This window comes from Ahaetulla prasina, chromosome 3, assembly GCF_028640845.1.
Source record: "Ahaetulla prasina isolate Xishuangbanna chromosome 3, ASM2864084v1, whole genome shotgun sequence".
NCBI lineage: Eukaryota > Metazoa > Chordata > Lepidosauria > Squamata > Colubridae > Ahaetulla > Ahaetulla prasina.
The window spans coordinates 13,476,043-13,488,545 of NC_080541.1; the positions used below are offsets into that span (position 1 = coordinate 13,476,043).

General features: G+C 47.5%; 1 protein-coding gene across 1 annotated transcript in view; it reads right to left on the bottom strand.

The window, feature by feature from the left end:
* The window catches only part of CCN4 (cellular communication network factor 4), a 36,814-nt gene continuing 24,311 nt past the window's right edge, over positions 1-12,503 (bottom strand). The window contains exons 2-5 of the mRNA XM_058175196.1: positions 12,042-12,336; positions 7,397-7,654; positions 3,836-4,029; positions 1-415 (exon numbers count right to left, since the gene is read on the bottom strand). Of these exons, the coding sequence (XP_058031179.1) occupies positions 116-415; positions 3,836-4,029; positions 7,397-7,654; positions 12,042-12,336 (1,047 nt within the window). The 3' untranslated portion in view covers positions 1-115. The remainder of the gene's footprint in view (positions 416-3,835; positions 4,030-7,396; positions 7,655-12,041; positions 12,337-12,503) is intronic.

Below are 12,503 nucleotides of genomic sequence, written 5' to 3' on the forward strand. Positions count from 1 at the left end.
TTTTATTATTAATTTTTAACCCTCTGTAAAATCAGAGTAGTAATACACTGTAGCTCACGGCACCTTGTTTTTCTTCTTGTTCTTCTCTCCCTCCCTCCCATCAATGCCTGTCAAGTTAATTAGCAATTTCGGAGTAATCGTGATAATGAGCTAAGTCAGCAAAGATGTCATTGGGGTTTGTGCAACTCAGGTTGCAGAAACAGGCATTAATCCACATGATTTTCCGGGAAAAGTCAGTCCCATCCGGACAGTGAAAGTTGACCTCGATGGTCTTCGATTTGTAGGGGTTACAGCAACGGTCATCCAGACAAAGACCGCAATACTTGGGCCTGTAGCGGGCCTTACTTGTGCATCCAGAGAGCGTATAGTTCATGGGCTCCTCTCCTCTGTACACTGCTAAGCATTTCTTTCCAGGCTATAAGAAAGGAAGGAAGAAAATTAATCACGGATGGTGCAAATTCGATCAAGTTGATCAAAAATGGACAGCCTTTCAAGGAAAAGAAAACATAAAGACAGTTTTCGACTTATGGCCACAGTTGGGTTCAAAATTTATGTTCCAGAAATTGGGTACGTCTACCATGTTTTCCCAAAAATAAGACCCTGTCTTATATTTTTTTGAACCCTGAAGTAAGCGCTTGGCCTGATTGCCATGCACTCAAAAGCCCGATTGGGCTTATTATCAGGGGATTTCTTATTTGGGGGGGAAACAAGGTAGTTTAATGAAAAGAAGGACTAGGTGGGAGACATGATAACAGTCTTCCAATATCTCAGGGGTTGCCACAAAGAAGAGGGAGTCAAGCTATTCTCCAAAGCACCTGAGGGTAGAACAAGAAGCAATGGGTGGAAACTAATCAAGGAGAGAAGCAACTTAGAACTAAGGAGAAATTTCCTGACAGTTAGAACAATTAATCAATGGAACAGCTTGTCTCCGGAAGCTAAAACACTGGAGGTTTTTAAGGAGAAACTGAATAACCATTTGAGGTTGACTCATCCTTCATCCTTCCGAGGTCCATAAAATGAGGACCCAGATTGTTGGGAGGGGCAATATGTTGACTCTCTAAACCAGGGGTCTCCAACCTGGGCAACTTTAAGACTTGTGGACTTCAACTCCTAGCTTTGCTGGCTGAGGGATTTTGGGAGTTGAAGTCCACAAGTCTTAAAGTTGCCCAGGTTGGAGACCCCTGCTCTAAATTACTCGGAGGGCTCTGTAAAGTAGTGGCCCCCTTTTTGGGCAGCAAGGACCGGTTGCATGGAAAGAAGATTTTCCGCGGACCAGAGGGGGTAGTGGTTTCGTGCGCTGCCTCTATCCCACAGGTGGGACTTTCTTTGCGCGGCCTGGTTCCTGGCATGCCACAGACCAGAAACAACTGGATCCCTGCTGTTTAAGCACTACGGAGCAGTATATAAGTTTTATTGCTATTGGTCTGAAACAGGGCTGAAATTTAAAATTTGTTACTACTGGTTCTGTGGGCATGGCTTAGTGGGGGGCGGGGTAATGTGACTGAGTGGATGTGGTCAACTTTTTTTTTTTGCTTTTAAAAGCATTTTTTCTACAACTTTCGGCCAAAGAGGTTGTAGAAAAAATGCTTTTAAAAGGCTCTGACGATCCCAGCTGAGCCGCACGATCATCAGAGGCTTTTTTTTTTACTTTTAAAAGCATTTTTTCAGCCAAAGAAAAAATGTTTTTAAAAGGAAAAAAAAACACCTCTGATGATCACGCTGCTCAGCTGAGGATGCCGGGGGGGGGGGGGCAGGGATTTTTGCTACCGGTTCGCTGAACCACCTGCCACCATCGCTACCGGATGGGCGATCCGGTCCAAACCGGGAGCATTTCACCCCTGGTCTGAAATGGTATAGGGCAGGGGTGTCATCATGGTTGGGTTTGATCTTGGGGGGCCGGGGGGGCATGGCCAGGGAGGCTGTAGCCAGGTCAATGTCACTCGTGTCGGCGGCTCCTGTGATGGCCTGGGCTCTCTGCCAATAAAAATGGGCCCCCGAGCTCTGTTTTCGGCTGCAACAGCCTCCTGCAACCCTCTGCTATGCGCAGCACTCCTGAGCTCCGTTATCACTGGCAGAAAGTTGAGGGAGGCCGTTGCAGCCAAAAATAGAGCTCAGGAGCCCATTTTTTCTAGCAGAGGCACTGTGGGCCAGTCCTTTCCTGTTTCTAGGGTGGCCCCGTGGGCTAAATCTAAGTATCTCGTAAGTGGGATCTTGAGTTTGACACCCCTGGTATAGGGTTTCCTGCTTGAGCAGGGGGTTGGACTAGAAGACCTCCAAGATCCCTTCAGATTCTGTTGTTCTGTTATTCCTCCACTTTTCCCTTGGGAGGGGGGGGTCCAACCCTGATCAAACTCCCACTGCAGCCCTGACCTCTCCTCTCCAAAAGTTGCATGTGATTCAGTGGTGAAATCCTTTTTTTACTTTTAAAGCATTTTTCAGCCAAAGAAAAAATGTTTTTAAAAGGAAAAAAAAACACCTCTGATGATCACGCTGCTCAGCTGAGGATGCCGGGGGCAGGGATTTTTGCTACCGGTTCGCTGAACCACCTGCCACCATCGCTACCGGGCGATCCGGTCCAAACCGGGAGCATTTCACCCCTGGTCTGAAATGGTATAGGGCAGGGGTGTCATCATGGTTGGGTTTGATCTTGGGGGGCCGGGGGGGCATGGCCAGGGAGGCTGTAGCCAGGTCAATGTCACTCGTGTCGGCGGCTCCTGTGATGGCCTGAGCTCTCTGCCAATAAAAATGGGCTCCCGAGCTCTGTTTTCGGCTGCAACAGCCTCCTGCAACCCTCTGCTATGCGCAGCACTCCTGAGCTCCGTTATCACTGGCAGAAAGTTGAGGGAGGCCGTTGCAGCCAAAAATAGAGCTCAGGAGCCCATTTTTTCTAGCAGAGGCACTGTGGGCCAGTCCTTTCCTGTTTCTAGGGTGGCCCCGTGGGCTAAATCTAAGTATCTCGTAAGTGGGATCTTGAGTTTGACACCCCTGGTATAGGGTTTCCTGCTTGAGCAGGGGGTTGGACTAGAAGACCTCCAAGATCCCTTCAGATTCTGTTGTTCTGTTATTCCTCCACTTTTCCCTTGGGAGGGGGGGGTCCAACCCTGATCAAACTCCCACTGCAGCCCTGACCTCTCCTCTCCAAAAGTTGCATGTGATTCAGTGGTGAAATCCTTTTTTTTTTACTACCGGTTCTGTGGGCGTGGCTTGATGGGCGTGGTGTGGCTTAGTGGGCATGGCAGGGGAAGGATACTGCAAAATCTCCATTCCCACCCCACTCCAGGGGGAAGGATATTGCAAAATCTCCATTCTCTCCCTACTCCGGGGAAAGGATACTGTAAAATCTCCATTGCCTCCCCACTCCAGGGGAAGGATACTGCAAAATCTCCATTCCCACCCAACTCCAGAGGGAAGGATACTGCAAAATCTCCATTCCCTCCCCACTCCTGGGGGAAGGGTACTGCAAAATCTCCATTCCCTCCCTACTCCGGGGAAAGGATACTGTAAAATCTCCATTCCCTCCCCACTCCTGGGGGAAGGGTACTGCAAAATCTTCATTCCCTCCCCACTCCAGGGGAAAGGATACTGTAAAATCTCCATTCCCTCCCCACTCCGGGGAAAGGATACTGTAAAATCTCCATTCCCTCCCCACTCCAGGGGGAAGGATACTGCAAAATCTCCATTCCCACCTCACTCTGGGGCCAGCCAGAGGTGGTATTTGCCGTTTCTCCAAACTATTCAAAATTTCCACTACCGGTTCTGCAGAACCTGTCAGAACCCGCTGGATTCCACCCCTGCTGTGATTCCTCCAACTGACCTAGTCTTACATAGAAGATACCTTAATGTGCCTGGTGAGGTCCACCTCGCATGGACGTAGATCGCAGAGACGGCTCTCTTTCATAAACCGGCAGTGGGCGTTATCATTTGAGATCCTTGTGGAAATGCCCATTCCACAAGTCTTGGAACAAGGGCTCCAGGAAGACGTTTGCAGGATACAATTCTTCTGCCATGTTTCAATTTCTCCTCCATAAACTGACAAGCAAAGGCGGTGATGAGGTTAGTTGAAGTTTCGTTACCAGCCTTATGAAGAGAATGTCCCTGGAGATCCTCAGTCATCCAGGGCACGGTGGTCCCCAAGTTGCTTTTTTTCAAAAGGCAACTGGACTTCCTTTGTTTTTTCTTGAAGAACGTTTCGCTTCTCATCGAAGAACTGAAAAAGTTTCTTAGATGAGAAGTGAGACATCTTCAAGCAAAGAAAGCAAAGAAAGTCCAGTTGCCTTTGGGTCAGGGGTGAAATGCTCTCGGTTCGGACCAGATCACCCGATTCGGTAGTGATGGCGGTGGGTGGTTCGGAGAACTGGTAGCAAAAATCCCTGCCACCCCCCCCCCAATGCCCAGCTGATCCACATGATTTTCAGAGTGTTTTTTTTTTTTTTACTTTTAAAAACATTTTTTCTTTGGCCAAAAAAATGCTTTTAAAAGTTTTTTTAAAAAGCCTTTGACGATTGCGCGGCTCAGCTGGGGTTGTCAGAACCTTTTAAAAGCATTTTTTCTACAACATCTTCGGCCAAAGAGGTTGTTTAAAAAAAAGCTTTTAAAAGGCTCCTCTGGCGATCCCAGCTGAGTTGCCTGATCGCCAGAACCATTTAAAAGCATGTTTTCCACAAGCTCTTCGGCCGAAGAGGTTGTAGAAAAAGTGCTTTTAAAAGTAAAAAAAAAGTTGGCCATGCCCACCCAAGTCACATTACGCCCCCCCCCCACCAAGCCACGCCCACAGAACCAGTAATAACAAATTTTACATTTCACCCCTGCTTTGGGTCTTATGAAGAGACTTCACTCCCTTATTTTCTGTAAGCCTTCAAGACAGTTCTGACTGGTGGTTTGCTTGGACAAGTCCATGCAGCCATCTTGGCAACCTTTCTCAGAAGGGATTTGCCATAGAGTTCTTCCTACAGCTGTGAAAGAGCAACTAGCGTGAGGTCACCCATTATGTTTCATGCTCAAAACAGGCATGGTTTTGTTACTCACACCGTGATTAATAACATATACCATATTTTTGGGAGTATAAGACGCACCTTTCCCCCCCCCCCCAAAAAGGGTGAAAATCTGGGTGCGTCTTATACTCCAAATATAGCCCCACCCAGCTTCTCAAAGGGAAGTTTCAGAAGCTGAAAGAAGCTTCAGAAAAGAAGCCCCCAAATAGAGCTTCAGAAAAAAAGCCCCCAAACAGAGCTGCAGAAAAAAAGCCCCCAAACAGAGCTGCAGGAAAAAAGCTCTCAAATAGAGCTTCAGAAAAAAAGCCCCCAAATAGCGCTTCAGAAAAGAAGCCCCCAAACAGAGCTTCAGAAAAGAAGCTCCCATACAAAGCTTCAGAGGCTTTTTTCCTGAAGCTGTTTCAGAGGCTTTCAGAGGTAGAAAAATGTTTTTTCTGAAACAAGAGTTTCAGAAGTTTCAGAGGCAGAAAAAAAAGCAAAAAAAAAAAAAAAAAGCAAGGCGCAGAGCTCACAACCAAGGAACCTGTTGCTAAAATTCACCTCTGGGAACAGCTGATTGGGGGGCCCATCCACCTGCCAATCAGCTTTTTTCTTATTTTCCTGCCCAAAAACTAAGGTGCATCTTATACTCCGAAAAATATGGTAGTTGTTAAATTCACGTGCTAGGCTTTGCCCAAACAAAGAAACCTTATCAAGGTTTAATGTGATCATCTGGTTCACCAAAGGTGCTACAACAATGGCTGAGTTCCCACAATGTGATGAATTACAACCCACCCATTCCCACTTTTTATCTAGCCTAAAATTCAATGTTTTGTGACAGTATTTCTCAACCACGGCGACGTGAAGAGGGGTGGGCTTCAACTCCCAGAACTGGGAATTATGGGAGTTGAAGTCCACCCCTCTTCATCAGGGATGGGCTTCAAAAATTTTAGCATGGGGTTCTCTGCTCGGTTGCTGGGTGGGCGTGGCCATGGTGGGCATGGCCTAGTCTGCACCATGGGGGGGGGGTGTTTTTGCCCTCCCTGGGCTCTGGAGGGTTTTTTCGACCCTCCAGGAGGGCAAAAACCATCTCTCCAGGCCCTGGAGCAGGGGTCTCCAACCTTGGTCCCTTTAAGACTTGTGGACTTCAACTCCCAGAGTCCCTCAGCCAGCAAAGCTGGCTGAGGAACTCTGGGAATTGAAGTCCACAAGTCTTAAAGGGACCAAGGTTGGAGACCCCTGCTCTGGAGGCCCTCTGGAGGCCAGAAATGGGCCTGTATCTGACCTTTCTGAACTTCCAGTAGGCCCATTTTTCACCCTCCTAGTGCCTCCGTGCGCACCCTGCACTTACCTGCACCCAAAATGGCCGTGTGGGGACTCCTGGGAAAGGCAGGGTAGGGTAGGCGGGGCCAGCCAGGAGTGGAATTTGGGGGGTTGTCTTCAAACTGCACAGAATCTTAGCTAGAGGTTCTCCTGAACCCCTGCAAACCCCCAGCAGCCCACCCCTGCTCTTCACGTTGCCATGGTCAAGAAACCCAGTTTCATGGCATTTAATCTAAACCACTGGTAGTCAACCTGGTCCCTACCGCCCACTAGTGGGCGTTCCAGCTTTCATGGTGGGCAGTAGGGGCTTTTGTCAAATTGTCAAATTATAAATTTTATAAAGTTACTTCCCTACTTTATAAATCACCATTACTGTGGAACCGGTGGGTGGTTAGAAAATTTTACTACTAACAGAGATACAAAAGTGGGTGGTAGGTATAAAAAGGTTGACTGCCCCTGATCTAAACTTTCCAACCAGTTTCCGGTCCTTGTTGCTTGGCTTCCCTTACCCCACCTTATGTTGTGACCCAGGTTCCTGGATTCGGACTTCTGGAGGAGGATGATTCAGAAAGTGAGGAGGAACTGGTAAGGCCTGCTTCCCCTGGGCCCCCTCCCTCCCTGGCACCCACCCAGGAAAAGAAGGAGGGGCTGGCAAGGCCTGATTCCCCCAGGCTTTCTTCTGATTTGGCAACGCCCCAAGAACAATCTTGGCTTGATGCAAGACTGCGCAGACGTGACCGGCACACGCAGCAGAGGAGGCATTGGGACAAAGTCAAAGAATGATGAGTCACGGAGTGACACTCACAGGGGCTATAAAGCAGGAGGCGGAACTTCCTGGCTTTTTGTCTTGGACAAAGCAGTGAATTTGCGCGGGCGAACTGTTTCAATGGAGGGAAGAATATATTCGTAAGTAACTCTGGCCTTATCTATAATTTCTTAGTTATCTCCAGAGACTTGGCAGGCGCGTGGGTAGACATGGCCAGAACATCTCTGTGCCAGAGGAATCCAGCCTAATCCAGCCATTTATGTAAATAAATTTGAAAAGGAGGCCTTTGACTGACTCTTTGTTGGGAGTATTGAGAGAGGGAAACAGAACACCTTACCTGCTGAAGAGATATGGCGTGGAGATGTCTTCCTGCTTTTCTTGGAATAATCACAAGCCCATTCTTCACAGCATTCGCCCTTGACCTTAACCTGCTTCGGGTTTGGGCACCAAACGAGGGGTGGCTTGGCGTCAGTACACAAGGGGATACAACCCACGGCTCCGTTGATGCAGGTGCAGTTATATTTGCAGTTAGGCTGGAAGTTCTCCCCATTGTTGTACCTGATTCCATTGAGAAGACAGCCCACGCCAGTCATTTCTACAAGGACGACAAGGAGCATCAGTAAAAGGTCGGTGAGAAGAGCAACACATTGGCTTGCTTGGAAACTCTGTCTAATAACACTTCACGCTTTAGATCAGGGTCTCCAACCTTGGTCCCTTTAAGACTCGTGGACTTCAACTCCCAGAGTCTCTGGGAGTTGAAGTCCACAAGTCTTAAAGGGACCAAGGTTGGAGACCCCTGGACTAGAAGACCTCTAAGGTCCCTTCCAGCTCTATTCTGATTGAGACATTGATTGATTCACTTCAAAAACATGGCCAAAAAGGCTGTAAAATCAGGTATGATTCACCTGCTAACCACCTTTTTATAAAATCAGGTATGGCTCAGTTAAGAACTGCCTTGCTCAGCAATGGCACTGTGGTTGTAAATTGAGGACTACCTGTAAGAGACATGATAAAGGGGAAGGTGGCTGGTGAGAGATGCAGTAGAATTAAATGAGAACCATTTAATACAAAGAGTTGACCTCAGAGTTTCTCATCATATGAAATGAAGGCCAGATAAAGGAAATGACGGGCGGTCTGCAGCCACACGCTTTTCAACTTCCTTCCCTCAAGAGTTTTAGAAGATTCTTCACCTGCTTTAGGTGTTAATATATTTCTTTCATGAGAACCACCTTCTTCTTTGTTGTGTAATCCCCTTTTAATCCAGGGGTGAAATGCTCCCGGTCTGAACCGGATCGGCCGATCTGGTAGCAATGGCAGCAGGTGGATCGAAGAACCGGTAGCAAAAATCCCTGCCCCCATCCCCCATCCAGCTGAGCCACGCAATCATCAGAGCCTCTTTTTTTAAACTATTATAAGCATTTTTTAAACAAGCTCTTCAGCCGAAGAGGTTGTAAAAAAAATGCTTTTTAAAGGGTTAAAACAAGGCTCTGATGATCCCAGCTGAGGTGCCCGATGTCAGAGGCTTTTTTTTTAACTTTTAAAAGCATTTTTTAAAAGGTAAAAAAGGTAAAAGGCAAAAAATGGAGGGGGGGTTCGTTAGATGTTAGAGAGAGGGAGGGAGAGAGGGAGAGAGAGGGAGAGAAAGAAAGAAAGAAAGAAAGAAAGAAAGAAAGAAAGAAAGAAAGAAAGAAAGAAAGAAAGAGGGAGGGAGGGAGGGAGGGAGGGAGGAAAAAGGAGAAGAAAGAAGGACTACAAACCTGGCACTAGATGCAGCTTCAGAGGATAATCTAGGGCTGGAAGGGACCTGGAGGTCATCTAGTCCAACCCTGCTCCAGCAGGACATGGTTAGTGAGTTTCTGTCTTTTGATCCACCAGTCACATAGCCACGCCCACCCAGTCGCATGACCCCGCCTCCCCACCAAGCCACACCCACAGAACCTGTAGGAAAGAAATTTAGATTTCACCACTGCTTTAATCCCTTGCAGGGTGGAGTCAGGGCAACTGAATGGAGCTGAGTGTTTACTGGCCAGATGCCCTTCCTGTCACCAATGTGGAGTTTTGCAGCAGATATATTCTCATTGTGCCCAGAGAGAGAGAAAAATATCTGCCTCTACCTAGGATCGAACTCACAGCCTCCTGATTGTGAGGCAAGGGCTCCACCTCCAGGCCACCGCACCACTCGATAGATTCATGATCACCATAATGAAGCATAATGTATTATCGAAGTAAACATAATTCAGATGCAATTTGGGCCTGGCACATCGCATGGGCACAGCACTTGCATGTGAAGCTGGGCAAAGCTGCAGCTGCTTTAAAAAGTTGCATTAAAATTTATTTATTTTATTTTATTTATTTAATCACATTTATATACTGCCCTATATCCCAGGGGACTAATAAAACAGCCTAATAAAACAGCCTAATAAAAACATGCATATAAATACAGAATAAAACACCAATTTAAAAAACTTATTAAATAAGGCCAAATGTTAAAAATTGCAATAAAAATAATCAAACCCCATTAAAACCAAATTAAAATTTAAAATTCTAGTCCAGTCCTGCGCAAATAAATAAATGTGTCTTAAGCTCGCAGCGAAAGGTTCGAAGGTCGGAAAGTTGACGAAGACCTGGGGGAAGTTCGTTCCAGAGGGTGGGAGCCCCCACAGAAAAGGCTCTCCCTCTGGGCGTCGCCAGTCGGCACTGCCTGGCTGACGGCACCCTAAGGAGTCCCTCCCTGTGAGAGCGCACGGGTCGGTGGGAGGCAATCGGTGACAGCAGACGGTCCCGTAGATAGCCCGGCCCTATGCCATGGAGTGCTTTGAAGATAGTTACCAAAACCTTGACGCGCACCCGAAAGGCCACAGGTAGCCAGTGCAGCCTGCGCAGGAGAGGTGTCACATGGGAGCCACGAGGGGCTCCCTCTATCACCCGCGCAGCCGCATTCTGGACTAACTGGAGCCTCTGGGTGCTCTTCAAGGGGAGCCCCATGTAGAGAGCATTGCAGTAATCCAGACGAGATGTCACGAGAGCATGAGTGACCGTGCATAGGGCCTGCTTTCACAGTTTGGTTCATTAAAGCAGCTGCAGCTTTGCCCAGGCTCCTGAAAAAGGCTGAATTAAGATGTGGCAGTTTTAACGAATGGCAGGGAGTTGCTTTATCCACGGAAGGACTATAATATTATTTATTTAGTAAATTTATAAACTTCCCTGGTCAGCTTACAAAGTGAGCTTCCCAATCCTTTACATCCTCTGTACAGCCCTAATATGACCGGTTCTCTTTAAAGTAGAAAGAGTTTTAGGTATGTTCATCACTTTCGGTTACTTATAACTTTATAATTTATAATACTTATAAAGGCAAGATAAAAATCAAATAAACAAAAATAAAGCTACATATAGGCTTAAAAATATGAGGTGTTTTTTTTTTTTTAAAAAAAGATGGCAATGATAGGAAAGCCATTACGTAAATTGTGAATAACAAGATAAATAGATAACAACAAAATCCCTTTTGCTAAACTGGGCATGGGCAGTCCTGCGTGCCGTGAGTTTGACACTCCTGTTCTAGAGTCTCAACATTTTTTTATTTGTATCATGATGAGCAGAACTGAATAGAATAAAATAACAAGAGTTGGAAGGGACCTTGTAGGTCATCTAGTCCACCCCCCTGCTCAAGCAAGAGACCCTATACCCATGATGGCAAACAGGTGGCACGAGGAGCCATATTGGTGGGCATGCGAGTATTGCCCTAGCTTAGCTCCAATGCGCATGTGCGTGCCAGCCAGATGATTTTTGGGCCTTACGCGCCCATAGGAAGTCTGGAAACAGGCCATTTCTGGCCTCCGGAGGGCCTCCGTGTTGGTGGGGAAGGCCATTTTTGCCCTTCCCAGGCTCCAAGAAAGGCTCTAGAGCCTGGCGAGGGCGAAAAATGGGCCTACTGGGCCCACCGTGCCACCAGTGCCAAAAGTGGGGGGAGCATGGGGGAGTCACGTGTGCAGCATGGGGGGTGGGGTGCATTGAATTATGGGTGTGGGCATGCACATGCACGACCCCTCGGGCTCCTCCCCGATTTTGGCACACGACAGCAAAAAGGTTAGCCATTACTGCCCTATATCCTTGCTGACTGATGGGTCTCCTGCTTGAGCAGGGCGTGGTGGATTAGATTAACTATTTATTTTTAAATCAATTATTAAATTTAAATAAACTGGACACTGTGATGCAAGTGTGGTCTTACCAGCATAGTATAAATCAGTGCTAATACTTCATGTGATCCTGATACTACTCCTTTTGTGATGTGGCTGTTGTGTCTCGTCCGATCTCACCACAGTCGGGGCCTTCTTATTTGCTTCTGAACATGGAGGAATGTCCTAGTATGCCTCCCGGCCCCAGCCCTGGCTCCATGCCCAGACAGGCTGAAGAGGAGGAAGTATCTCCAGCCCCCAGCTCTGGCTCCATGCCCAGGCAAACGGAGCAACTAGACCCCTCCCCCTCCTCCACAGCATGTGAGCCTGAGGGAGGTCAATTGCCAACAGTTGCAGACTGGAGTGACCCTCGCGTCAGAAGACTTGATAGACGGAGGCAACAGAAGGAAGGGAGGGGCAGGCCTGGATAAGTGCTGAGTCATGGAGCCACACCCCATGGCCTATATAAAGGACCTGCTTTCTGGCATTCTCTGAGTCAGGCAAAGTCTAAACATATCTTGCTGAAGTCACTTTCTGGTCTGCCTGCCCTGAGGACTTTGCTAGGACTTTGGCAGAGCTGCAGAGGCACGCCTGATTCGGATTTCCCTGACCCGGCCGTCAGCGGAGGAGTGGGACACGACAGTGGCTTAGGAGTTTGGAAGAACAAAGCCAGAGCAGAAAAGCAGGAGATAGGGGAGCTATTGCACAGAGTCATTCCCCAAAAAGAAGGAGTAGCAGAGCTGGGTTAGTATGTGAGCCAACACTTTGCCTTTTCAAAACAAAACAAAGAAAGATATTTACTTCACTTACGTGCGCACACTCCTATTTCGTATCTAGGCACGTCTCTGCTGTAGTCACAGTACAGGCCCCTGTGAGTATCACAGATGTCCACCTCGGTGCACTTCTCCCCAATTTGCTTGGCACACATCTTACAACACTCACATCCATCTGTGAGCAGACTGATCCCTGAGGGACACAGAGGTGTCGTCGCTGGACATTCGCACGGCCATTTACAGTACTGTGTTCGTGTGTAGACTTCGGTCACTGAAGAGATGACAGGTGGTGATGTGGTAGTAACAGTGGTGATGGCATTCTGGGGAAAGACCTATGCAACAAAGAGACAAAGACACACATCTTAAAATTGCCAGGTTGGGAAAGATTGAAAAACACTGAATTGTCAGGCCCCAAAAGTCAAGAATGACACATGGGGTTATTTCTGAGGAGTTGTTCACCTTCAGACAGAATCTTGCCAGATTAAAGCATTTATCTATA